The 13,767-nt window shown below is 42.2% G+C and overlaps 1 protein-coding gene across 3 annotated transcripts in view; it reads left to right on the plus strand.

Moving 5' to 3' along the window:
* ZC3H12C (zinc finger CCCH-type containing 12C) overlaps positions 1-13,767 on the plus strand; it is a 33,672-nt gene that overhangs the window by 11,089 nt on the left and 8,816 nt on the right. For all 3 annotated transcript variants that reach the window (XM_019525151.1, XM_019525152.1, XM_019525153.1), the window contains one exon: positions 11,644-11,783. In XM_019525151.1, the coding sequence (XP_019380696.1) occupies positions 11,644-11,783 (140 nt within the window). The remainder of the gene's footprint in view (positions 1-11,643; positions 11,784-13,767) is intronic.

A 13,767-nucleotide genomic window follows, 5' to 3' on the forward strand; every position in this document is an offset into this window, starting at 1 on the left:
TCTGTGGAACTGGGCTGGGCTGCACCAGCAGGGAGAAGGGGAAGCTGGCCTGGCTCCACAGAGCACCTGCCAGCTGGGACCCCATACTCCTGCCACCCTGCTCTAGGCGCTGCTGGCGCTGGCCCTAGCCCACTGGTGTGGGCCCCATCCTCCCACGCCCGCTCATTCCCAGTGCCCCCCAAGCCCTGCAGTACAGGCAGGGGGCAGTGCACAGCACCAACCCCCCTGCTCGCCGGCAGGGAAGGAGCTGGTGCGGAGCATGGGAAAAAGTGGCCCCTCACTCGCCCTGTGACCCACACTCCCTGTTACAGCCATTCGCAGCCCACACAGGGCTGTTCTGAGCAGGCTCAGGCAGCCCCACGTGGGCTGTGAGCAGCTGCAGTGCAGGGCACCAGCCACGGGACAGGAGAGGGGCTGCTTTTCCCCCACTCTCAGCACCAGCTTCTAACCTAACCCTGCTGCCAGCCTGGGCCCCACACCCGCTCTGGGCTTGCCTGTTGGGGCTGTGCTGCAGCAGATGCGGCCCCCCCCCACTTGCTGTGCCGGGCAGTGTTTGCTGCTGCTGCCCGCCCGGAGTTCACGCGCTGGGCAGCACAGGGGCAGAGGTGGCAGCCTGAGGGGGGGTGGGGCCGGGCTGGGCAGGCCCTGCTGTTGCAGGAGCCTGCTAAGGATTCCCCTGGGTCCTACTGGTCCTGGTTCCTGTCATTTTTGACAGGAACCAAGAACAAATGAATTTTAATTTTCAATTTTTTCTTAGGGGCCCCGCAGGCCAGATAGAATGGTCTCACAGGCTGAATCCGGTCCGCAGGCCATATTTTGCCCACCCCGTCCTAGCCAGTCATACTGGATTTTGGAAAAAAGTGTGCCATTTTAGTGTTTTGGTAAGATAAGGAACCTCCTCAATAGCTTTGTAATAACACTTGGTAGAAGAAACTTCAGGCCTTAAAGCATGTAAGATTATTTAGTTCTTAATTCAATTTTCTGGGAAACAGATTGAAATTAAATATATGTACAGAGCTGTCTTGTATTTATAGCGATTAGATATTTTCAGTAGATTTAAATTACTGTAATTGACTTATGGATGCAGGACTCTGTCTTCTTTCTAAACTGAGTGTTGCCTAAATTATGTATCTGTTTAAGTTTTTTCCTCAAGGACTTTCCTCCTCATATGCTTTTCCTTGTCTCCCCTTACCTAGCTGAAATTAAGTGAGCATACCTTTTAAAACTGGTTATATTCAGATTAACACAAGCAAGATCTATTCTACTATTCTAACCAGAAATGATCCAAAGTCTTCTAAAATGCATTCCAATTTTGTTTAAAAATTCATTACATACTTGTACACTGTTTCAAGTGGTTTGTTTCAATTAAAACAATCTTCCAAACCAGAAGATATTGTTATAGTTTTGTTGCTTTATTGTTTCTTAATACTTTCAACTATTGGAACCAAATCTTCCAGGAAAGGTGCCACTGCTCTGTGGCACCTTTCCTGGCACACCGGCAATGTAAATCTGGTCTCTGACTAACCTAGTTACTTGACTTGTACCTCTGTGTAGGTGTTCTTTTCTGGAGCTACTGCATGTAGATCTTGTTTGGGTGTCTGCAGCATTTCTCACTACCAAGCCATGAAGGTGATACACTGTGAGGCTCTGCATAGAGTTCAGGGGAGAAAAATTGGAGGCTGGGCAGGAGGTGGACTCTAGGGTTCTGCAGGGTGCTGGAGGTAGGTTGCAGGATTTTAAAAAATTACGAACCGCTTTTATCCCTGCTCTTGGAGCCTGGCTGGGATAGAGGAAGCATTGGCTATCCATAGCCCTGACTGTAAGTAGCATCAGATTTTTAAAGCTAGAACGACCCCTAGGTGGCATTAGCACCTAGCATACAGTTCGGGCTTTTCTAATCTGCACATGGAGATTAACCAGCACAAATTAGATGAGGAAGAGGGGAATAAAACAAGATGTCCTTACCTATACACTGTATTGGGTACTTGCAGAAGCAGCTCAGGACCTGGCATCTTTCTTTAATATACATTTGGCTCGTTATGTGATCAGTTAAGATATCTGTGCCTTCATTTTATTTCTTAACCAGTCCTGAAAGCGAGTCACATACCAATGTAGAGCTTACTATGATGTAAAACATTATCAGTAAAATGCTGCAGCAAAGAATCAGGTTTTACGTTGGGGGGGGGAGGTTTGATAACATGGAATATGCCAGTAACAGCAGTAGGGTTATAGTCCTTCTTTTACAGTCAGAGGCATTTTGGAAGCTCATGCAGGAAGGCATTCTGGATAAGATTTGCCAGTTCCTTTTATCTATTTTTTTTTTGTACACTAGGAGTACCTAGGATCTGTGGATTGTCAATTGACCATTCAGCCATACTTGCAGTCCTGATTAATTTAATTGGCTAGTGCCACGGGGCCATACTATCTCATGCCCATTTTTGCTGTAGCCCCAGGAAAATAAATTATGCCTGTTCTTTGTGGGAGAGGGAAAGATATGAGTGAGATCTTGGAAGGCGCAGTTTCCCCACCTTTTTGTCCTCATAGGAGATCATGATGTGGTCTTTATGCTTTTTTCTGTGTTGCTGTGTCCACAGGCAAGAAATATTTACTTGATAATATTTGATAGATAGTATTTGATTATTGCACTGAATAAATCCTAAATAGGAATTGCTAATAGGCTGCCTAGAGAGGTTGTGAAATCTCCATCATTGGAGGTGTTCAAGAAGAGGTTGGACTAGTACTAGTCGGGGATGATCTAGGTGTAGCTATACCTACACTCTTCTCTGGGCAGTTCCCATGTTTCTGGGTTTTCCTGCCTGCTGCATGGGACCAGGAAAGCGTTCTCCCTGACACTTCTGGCTTTGTGTGTCAGGTTTGGAGGGGAGAGGTGGGTTGCCTTCATCAGAAGCATTTGGTGTTGGCTACAGTCAAGACTGGAGTTTTTGACTGGAGTGTGCCAGTGCTCCTAGTATGACTAAAATCTGGGGGGTCTAGGCTAGAGGATCTTACCTTTCCACTCAGGGTCAGACTGACAACCATGTTGGGGATAGGGAAGGAATTTTACTTCCTAGCCAGATTGGTAGGGACTGTAGGGAGGTTTTGCCTTCCTCTGTTATGGAGCACCTGGCCTTCCTCCTTGGATCTTTTGAGCATATTTTAACTCTTGCAGCAGCAGGATTGTGGGCACCAATTATCCCTCTGCTTTACCTGTGGCAAGTTAAGAGGTTGTGCTTTTAGATGTGTTTGACTGACAGAGCTGATTTGTGTAGTTTTAGTAATAGGTTAGACAAGGTTTTGTATGGGAAGATTTGGATGGGGATCTCAGGCAGAGTGTTAGACTGAGAGACCTCCGGTGTCCCTTCCAGCCCTACTGCTTTATGATTCTAATTTCCATCTAAGAGATTTAGAAAGGGTGGTTGCAGAAACAAATGTCTGGGGAGATTCTAGATAAAGATCTGCAGCAGTGGAAAGCCTTCATGATTTAAATAGTCCTGATGCTTTCAGTACAACTCTTGTTCATGCTTAAAGAAATACTTTGAGGTGGATTTTCTTGTAGTTAGTCTTCTAAGCTAAAGATAACAAATTAATCAGTCCTTTTGTATTGCAGGTTTTATCATCAAGTATTGCCTGAAGGATTTGAATTGGCTTATAGCATACTTTTTTGCCAAGCTGTACAAAGATATCTTTGGGAGCTGTCAAACAGAGCTGTCAGCTCATGAGTTGGTGCATTGCAGGTTAGGACCTTTTAGTGCAGGGGTGTCAAATCCAGGAGCCCTCAGCTGGATCTGGACTATGGTGGACACATGGAGTCTGGTGTCAGGGGACAAGGTGCAACAGCAGCAGGGCTGGTGCAGCTTCTGGCAGCAGCCACAGCACAGGGTCTGATGGAAGCACAATGTAGGGTCCAGTAGGGGCAGAGGCTGGCAATGCAGGGTCCTACAAAGCAAGGGGTGGGGTGGGACACATTTCAAGGTCCAACAAGACAGGAGTAGATGGAGTATAGGGTCCAGCAGGAGCACAGGGTCCGGTGAGAGGCGGAGTTGGGGGGCGTGCAGGATCTAACAGTGACTTGCTGCCTCACAAGGCCAAAGGGCACCCCTTCTGTTGCCCTCTGGTAGCATGGTGGGCTGTATAGAGAGGCTCTGTGGGCTGAGTCTGGCCCACAGGCCATAGGTTTGACACCCCTGCTTTAGTGAATGCTCATTGGACCTATTGCACACCTTAGATTTGTTTCCTTAAATTATTTTAGCTTTCACATTGCTATTGATTTAGTCTTTCTGTTCAAGGGAAATACAAACTGTAAGCACTAACAGTTGACAGTGTTTGTCCTCAGTGGGTGCATCTACATGTTTATTAGTGCACAGTGGTTACTATGCATTTATTTTAGTACTTGTATAATCAAGTACTAACTGTGCTGTAACCAGAGTTACTGTGCAGTAGTGCCACTGAACACCACCTTAGTGACGCTACCGAGCAGTAGCATGTTAACACTGTTTGTGTTGTGACACGGTACTGCACAGTATTATTAGGCTACTGCACACTTAGCATCTTGTGTAACCACATTCACTGTTCCTGAAAACAGCTGCCAATTTTAGTCTAAGGCTACTTCCCACACAGAAGGAAAGGACTTCTTGCATGAGACTGACTGCAGCAGGCAAAAATGAATTATTAGTGGCCAGTCTGAGAGAGCTGCTGTTGCCTGCAGGGGGCTCAAATCATTGCTTTTATTAAATTAAATTAGGGATTTTATTTGCATGTTGCTAATTTTGACACTTTTGTCCCAAATTCTGTCTTTCCAGTAGCATGCCTGCAGATCACTTTTTTGCTGAGGTCCCTGAGGGCAGTCCAAGTTGAAACTTTTCTTAAAATATGTTTTGAAGCTCTCCTGGTTGAGAGTGCTCTTACCTTGCAAGACATCCTGCTGTGCTCTGTGCTGGTGATGGGACCCCTTGTGCCAAACAAGGCAGGGCAAAATCTACAAACAGTCTCAGGTGCAAGGGAGATGGCAGGGAGAGGACTGCATTCCCAAATGGGGAAAAAGGGAAGATTAAAAGACAATCTGTCCCCATGCTTTCATCTAGGTTTGACAACGATCACCAAAGAAATATGTGTTTTTTCAGGTTGTCTAATTTTGCTGCATTAAAAAAATTATACAGGAAAGTCCTTTGTAAGTTATAAATCACTTTAAACCTACTAAATATATAAACATTTCATGCATCAAAAGTTTAATATGCAGTCTGGCAGATACGCTGTTGAAAGAGAAGAATTTAGAAATGCAGTTTTCCAATAACTTATCTAAGGACTTTTCTAATAATCATAAGATAAACATACAATCTGATGTGTGCAAACTTCAACTTTAAAACAATAGTAATTTCTGTGTGTGCTGTATATTTTTAAGACTTCAGTGTACTGAAGCAGTTCTCTGTTATCATGCTGACAAAAATTTACTGCCTGGAATATGTTTATTTTTTCATACAGCTTCTCCCAAAATAGACGGAAGTGCACTAGATTCAAAAGAAATGCAAGGAAATACATTTTCACACAGTACACAATTTTTGTGAAATTCAGTAACAGTGAAGCTAAGGAAGTAGCAGGGTTATTTAAAAAAAAAGCATTACAAAGATAGCAAATTATTGTGGGTTGCTATATTCAATCAAAGTTTGTGAAAGGACAGAAATCCTCCCATTTTGGATTATAAGTGAAGCTTTGAGGGGATTAAGAGAACTTCCACAGATAAATTTATACTGTAACTTTTCATTACAAGGATTCTTTCTCTGAAACACCTAATACTAACTACTGTGAGAAATAAGATGCTGGACAAAATTGTTCAATGGTCAGATCCATTGTGAAATGCTTTTTATGCATTATATTGTGTGCACTACTCTCTTACTTCCTGTGGTATATGGGGAAAACATTGGAGTCAATACTGAGAAGGAAAGGACTTCCTAACATCACATCATTGTCTCTCCTAAATTATGTTCCATGAAAAAAACCTGTATATTCATACCTGAATAAAATCTCTCCCAAGAAAGAAACTCTCTTACGCAAAGAGAAGGGGTCTATAGAAATGACTGGACCTATATATTTTTTTAAACAAATGTTTATACCTTCAACTATCTTATACATTTAAAAATGGCAATGGATATACATTTGCTCTGAAGTCATACAAGTGTCTCATCTGGTCATCATTTCAGTTGTATACCACTGCTGTCTAAAGTTTACCTTGTGATTAAAATGCATAGCCGCTCTTTGTAGATGTCTACTAGCAAAGTAACAGAGGTTGCAGAAGTGTTTTATTAGGTATTTTGTCCCTAACTATGCAAGCTATTAGGCAGCACTTCAGTGTGTTAGCTCCAGAGAAAAAGTTAATTATTTACTATTGTCCTATCTTAAAATAAACTACCCAACTGATTGTGTGTAAATGTGGCTGTAAGAAGACAGGAGAGAAATAAGTGGGTGGGAAAGCTTTTCATAACAGGAGTATAAAGAGGAAATGTGCACTTCATCAGGAGGACAAGGAACTTATTTTTGCCTCCATTCTCCTGAGTACATACAGTAGGTCAAGTTGTCTCTACAAGCAGCACCAAGGTAGACTACTACAATAGGTCCTAACGCTTACTCAATATAACTCCCAGCCACCTGCAGTACTGCACCTTTATTTACTCTTTGAAAGCTTGCTACTTCTGCCATTTTTAAAGATATTTTGAAAAATCATTTTCACGGACAAAGAAGTAGAAATGCTTCTCTTCTATGCTCCAAGTAATTGTACAGGAGCGAAAACTAAAAGAGGAAAAAACAAATTCTCAATCTCCTGTTTTATCACATCTATGAAACAATTGATGAAGTGAATCAATACCAACAAAGGCAGAAGCAAGTCTGCCCAGGACAGCAGTATTCACAAACACTATATATTTTACTCTTAGAGACACTTTTGTCATAAATATTCTTGTCAATTATCTTAAATTCTTGTGGTTCAATTACAAATTGTAATACCAGGTCCAACTGCGCTTGGGGAGTCACAAAAACAAAACCTTTGATAGCTCATAATTGCCTGCTTGCTCTACAAGGTAGCTAAAATTTGTGTACCTCTGCCACCTTACATATGCTTCAGGCATTATTTATAACATAAACACCTTCCCTCTCTACTAACATCCTATGGTTTTTGCTAGGTTCATAACCAGATTATATCATCACTAAAACTCTCATGGCCTTTACTGAGGTCAGGACTTCTGGACTGCTTTTGGAGAGAATCACAGATGTTCTTTTAAACAACAGTGAGATACAGTTCTTTACTACTAGCAGTGAAAACTGCTTTTTACTACAAATTAGCCTTAGGTAGTTATGTAGAATAAACTAACTAGAATTTGGCCAGTAGTTGGAACAAGCATACCTGATTCTTTGGAAATGTGCTGCAGGCTCTTTAATATCCACACGTGATCATTGTGCTAATACCTAACTCACGTAATGTGCTTTACAAAGGAGGTGGATATCATGATCCCCTGCTTGGTAGCAGTATTTTAGGTATTTCAAGAGATACTAAATAATTTTTCCCTCCAAAGCTAAACAGGGGCGTATTTGAATCCATAGCAACTCTGAGTTTTGCAGTCGGTGCACAAAAATGGCTGTATGGTTCAGCGTATGATCAAATCTGGTTCTAGGCACCAGCCCCCACAGCTCTACAGCTGTCAGTAGTAACAGCCATGGCTTTAAACTGATTGGAGGGGCAGGTTATTTTTTTTGATGATGAAAGTTTCAGGCCCAGTCGCTGCTGACAACTGTTACAGACTGCATCGGCCCGCAACACAATAAATAAAATGTATCACAAGCGTGACAACTGCCTGTCCTGATTGTAGCCCTTTACTCCTGTCTTCCTGTTTCTTTTTCACGGAAAGAAGGTTGGAAGGAGGCAGGATCAAGCATACTTTGAGCATCCTTGGCAAATGTTTGTCTAAACCAGGGGTTGGCAATCTATGGTCCACACAAAGTGATTTGCAGGCATAGAGAAGAGCTAGTCACTAGCTTTCTTGTAACATCTTTTCACATACTAGAGGATGGTTAACATTGTCTGCTCTTTCCTGAGGAAACTGAGTTTTCCTCAGAGGCAATGTTTTCCAAGCCTCTTTGTATTTTTCTTCTGTTCTGGGCTTGTTCCAGTTCATCTGTGTCTTCAAGCATGATGCCTAAAATTGGACACAGTATTCTAGTTGAGGTCTCAACAGCAGTGAGCAGGGCCAAATAATTACCTTCCTTGTCATGCATACAGTGTTAATACATTCTAGAAGGAGATTGACCTATTACACAACAGCATCACATGTTTGACCAGTGTGTAGCCTGTGATCCACTCTAACAATCCACTGCAACCCCCAAATTATTTTCTGCCAAACTGCTGCCTGACCAGTTATTCTCCATGTCACAGTTGTGCACTTGATTTCTTTTTCCTAAGTAAGGTGCTTTGCACTTGTCTTTTACAGAATTGCATTTCAACCAGGGGTTGGCAACATATCAAGCCAGAGGGCTTTCTCTGCTCTGGGGCTGAGGCCAAGCAGTGGTGGTCTGCACTGGGGCTGGGCAGCTGGTACTCTTTGGCTTGTGGCCTGGATGCAGCTTCCAGTCACCAGGCCTTGACATAGCTCTCCAGTGCCCAGCCCACCATGAATGTAGGTAACCCCCCCCCCACTGTTGAACGCTGCTGGAATGCCACTGAAGCCCGCTGGCCCACATTATATCAGAGCCAGGTTGCTGCAGCCTGCAGCTCAGAAGGGTTGCCAGCTACTGATCTAGTTTATTTCCTTCCATTTCTCCATTTTTTTCAAGATCATTTTGAATTCTAATCCTGGCCTCAAGGACTCTAACCCTGTCCAGTATCATTGAAGATAATGAGTAAGGTTGGAACCAGGTCAGACCCTACAGGACCCCAGTGGGACCCTGCTTTAAGTGCCTTCCCAGTCTAGACAGCAAACCTTAGATTGCTGCTCTCTGAGCTCTGTTGTTCAACCAGTCGTGTGCCCTCATTTTGGTGATTTACATTTACACTGTAATTTATTAACTTAAAAGAATAACAAATTACACCATAGCAGGCACCTTACTAAAATTAACATATACCTAGTGCTTTTCCATTATGCACTAGGAAAGCTATCCTATGAAAAAGAAAATTAGATCAGTTTGATATTTGTTGCTACATTCATCAAAACCCATTCAAGTTGTTTTTTTAGTCTCAATAATTATTTTTTTTAGCATCTTAGAAAAGTAGGGCTGTAGGGGACCTTAGGAGGTTATGTAGTGCAAGCCCCTGCTCAAGAGAGGATCATCCTTAACTAAATCAGCCCAGCCAAATGTGCACTAATAATCTTTGAAGGAAAGAGATTTCACAACCTGAATAGGTAGCCTGATCCAATTCTTTAACCAGCTTTGTAAGAACATTCTTCCGTATATCCAACCTAAATTTTCCTTGCTGCCATTTAAGACCATTCTTCCTTATCCTGTCCCCTGCAGCCATAGAGAGGTCTTATCTCCATCCTCTTTGTTATTACCCTTCAGATATTTAAAGACTGTTATGAATCCCCCTCAGTCTTCTCTTCTCCAGACTACTTAGTCATGTTTCCCAGGGCTCAAATCACTTTTGTTGCTCTCTTTTGAACACCAGTTTGTTTACATTGTTTCTGCAGAGTGACATGCAAACCTGGACCAGTGAGGTTTCACCAATGCTGAAGAGTGTAAAAGTCACTTCCCTTGGTTTGCAAATGATGTTCCTATTAATGTAGCCCAATATGTTGTTGGGTTTTTTTGCAACAACAATGTGCTTTTAGTTTATGATCCTCTATAAACCACCGGGTCCTTTTCTGTAGTACTGCAACCTTATTTCCCAGTCTATATCTGTGGAGGACATTGTTCTATCTGCAATGCAGGACTTTGTACTGGTCCATGATGATTTTTTTAAAATTAATTTCAGATCATTTTCCTAGTTTTATCAAGATCATTCTGGAATGTAGCACTTCCCTCCAGGGTGTCTGCAACTCCACCCAACTTGGTGTCATGTGCGAAATTGCTAAGGGTGCACTCAATCCTATCTTCCAAATCATTAATGAATAATTAATAATTAATCTGGCCAGCAAATGACACCTCCTTGGCACCAGATAATCCCTCTGCCATATGTCAAAATCCTACTACAAACTAATTGAGGTAGTGGGGATCTTATAAAGGCAGAAAAGTTGTTAATAATTAATTAATTACTTTTGTTAGGTGTCTGTTCACAATTAAACTTTCTGTGGAGGCTGAAGCAAAAACGCTACAGAACACTTCAGTGGTCTTAGTATCATCTGTAATTTTACTCTTCAGAAATGGGCCAAGTCTTCCATTTCTTTTCCTTTTTGTAGAACCTTTTTGTGTTGCCTGGTACATCCCTTGCTTAGAGAAACTAATCTTGTCTTTCATTTAGCCTTTCTGATTCTATTCTTGCAAGTTTGTGCTTTTCTTTATGCTTGTGCTTAGTTAAGTGCCATGTTCGGGTGCGTAAAGTGTTTCTGAGGTAGTTGTAATGGACACTACCTTTCTTTCATATGGGGATAGTTTGCTCCTGTGCATTTGACAGAGCCTCTTTCAGTAACTGCCAGCTCATATGCATGCCTTTAACCCTTTAGCTTCCCCAAACACCCTGTCTACTAGTTTCATGATTTTGTTGCTTTTCTGAACTCCATTATCCTTACTCCACTGCTCTCAGACCTGTCTTTTCTTAGAATAGCAGTCAGTCATTTTTTATCACTTGCACCCAAATTACCTTCCATCTTTTAGATCCTTAATCAATTTCTGTCCCCTAGTCAGAACCAGATCTAAAATAGCTGCTCCCACTTCTGAAACAAAAGGTTTTCCCAAGCATGTCCCAGGTAGTTGATGGAGTGTATGGGTCCTGCTGTATTGTTACACACTTGTAGATTCTGTCCTATGGATGCCTCTCATAGGGCGTATCTACATGTCTACAGCGCCTTTGTTACTGCACCACCACTTAGTACTTCCAAAAGGCAGTACTAAATGATGGTGTAGTAACAGCGTATACTGTGCTGTGCACACCACACACAGTTATTTCTGGCTGCTGTGTCACTATAACAAGGGAGCGTGTTGCTATGGCAACATAGCTGTGGCATCGTGGTTTGTGACCCCAATACTACGTCGCCATAGTACATTCCTATAGAGATGTGGCATCGCCTGCATAATAGTTACTTAAAAATAACTTAATTCATCGTCCTGACTAGATGGTCTGTACCTGACTAGATTAGCTTCCCCCTGTGACATTGCCCTCATTCCTTTTATCTAACCAAAGATATTATCTAAGCTAGAGACATTAAACAAACCTGCCTCTCCACTCTTCAGAACTTCAGGTCAAGTATATATGTCCCTGATATACAAAGCAGTACCTCTTCCCTTATTGCTCCGTCTGGCCAACCTGAACAAGCTATCCCCCTGTACCAAAGTTCTCGTCCTGTAATGTCATTTATGTCATAGTTTTGGGTGTATACAGACATGTCTAGTCATTCCTGTCTATAGTCCTGGCACAATGTTGGAGTTAACAGCATTATCTGAGAGTAAGCAGATGTGTGCTGCACTGTGTTCAATTCAGGGTATAAAGTGTTTCTTTTATGTCTGTTTCAGCCATGGCAACAAGGAAGTATTTTCTTGTCGAGGAATAAAATTAGCTGTAGACTGGTTTTTGGAAAGAGGTCACAAAGATGTTACAGTGTTTGTACCAGCCTGGAGGAAAGAACAGTCAAGACCGGATGCTCTTATCACAGGTAATCTCTGGCCTGCCTTCATTTGCCTGTTGAACAGTGTAGTACAATGTGTGTAATTACTAATGACTGTTTGTGAGCATGAGTGGAGTAAGTTAAGTGCAACTACATATTTTCTATGATGAAGTATCTTTGTTGTAAGACCTTTTCTGTGATCTACAGGTAGGGAAAAAGAAATTGGGGGAATGCATGGTTCATCACCAGCAAAATCCCTTTTAGTCTTGCCCCCTTTTCTGCTTGCCAGTGCCTATTCATACCGCTGAGGACATGTCATTTGTATCTGCTATGTGTACTGAAAATCAGCTTTTTTGATAAACGGTTAATTTGTCAGGGCCAGTGGTGCTCAACCTCTGGCCTACAGGCTTGATACAGCCTGCAGAGTTGTCTCGTTCAGCTTGCAGGGCTTTCCACAGCTCCAGAAATTTGGCAGTGGAGGAGCAGTAGCAGTATTAATTGTTGCTCTCCTGTTGCACACAGTTCTGGAAATTTGTCACTCCCATGGGCCAGGTGACATAGGTCTGCACACTAGATCATCAGTTCATGGTGGGACTAGCTGCCCAATATTCAGGATTGCATATATGTACTGACCTCACATGCATCTGGCCCCTAGACCAGCCCTCTCCCACTCATCCAACCCACACAGCTGAAAGGTTGAGCACCACTGGTCAGGACAGTAACCACAAGGAATTTTCTTTTTCTTGTAGAATGGGTTTCGGTTTAAAAAACGCTAGTAATACAAACTAAGGGGTTATAGTCCTGCATGGGTGACTGACAGACAGGCAAGCAAACTGGAATTTATCACAAGAGGTCACTTCTAGTAGTATAGCAATATCCAGGAGACCATCTTCCCAGGAATGAATACACTAGCAAAACTGGTGAACATTGTACAGCAAGTGAGGCTAACAGTAATCTTGGGAGCACATAGATTACTGGAGCTGCGTGTACATAAATTCATTTAAACAGCAGGGAAGGATTCTCTCCTTTTTGTAGTGAGGTAGCACTAGAAACCCATACTAGCATGCTCTAACTGTTAGGAGCAGTGAGTTTATTTTGAGAAACAAAAATCATCCTGTCTGACTTGATATTGGACGTGCTTGGCTTTTCTAGATGAAAATTAGGGCCAGCTTCATGTCAGGGTAGGATGAGATCTTTTCTCTGCAATGCATTTTGGGTTAGATCAAGAAAGGAAGAGAAACTCCTTCCTTCGGTTTGAAATCTAGAATTTTTTTTTAATTAACCTGAAGAGTTCCCAGCATGACCTGCCCTAAGCAGGTAATGAAAGAACACGTATGGAAAAAGGCTTTATCTTTTCCCACTGATTGAAACTGTGACTACCAAATAGGCTGTTTTGGTATTCTTCAGAATTTAGTATTTAGAATGAAAGGAAGTATAAATGAATAACTGTCATAGTTTCTAAGGGAGAATGGCAGGGTGTTTACATGCCAGTCATCTCAGTATGGTATAACAGGAGTCCCTTCACATTACTGTTTCAAACCATTTAATAAGTCATTGTATGAAAAGAGGGGTTTGGTACTGAAAAGAATGTTTTTGACCTCAAATCTTGAGTGTTTCTAAGGAGTAGAGTAGTTGATATCCCAAATAGTGTAGTCTTTATTCCAAATGAAAAGGGTTCTCTGAAGTTTCTTGTACTCCAAAAAGCTGTTTAGCTCTTTGAGGTCGAAACCTGCTCTTAAGCCTCTCAAGTGCTTAAATTCTAGGTATCATGCGAGTGTTTCTTTGTGTGTTTCAGTGATGCTCAACCTGTATAAATTTGTCATGCTGTGGTGTACCTCTTTGATTCCACTGGTCTGGCTGTTCTAAAGGAACTTGCCAAATGCCAGAAATGTCTCCAAGGTATAAAATACACTTAATTTAATAGGTCCAAAGATGGGGTGGGTGATTTTTGTTTTTTTGTTGGTTTTTTTGGGGGGGAAGGGGGTTGGTTGTTTTTGTTTTTGGGGGGGGGGGGGTGGTTTTGATTTTTTAA

Source organism: Gavialis gangeticus, unplaced genomic scaffold (assembly GCF_001723915.1).
Source record: "Gavialis gangeticus isolate Ggan-Ray unplaced genomic scaffold, GavGan_comp1, whole genome shotgun sequence".
Classification (NCBI taxonomy): Eukaryota; Metazoa; Chordata; order Crocodylia; family Gavialidae; genus Gavialis; species Gavialis gangeticus.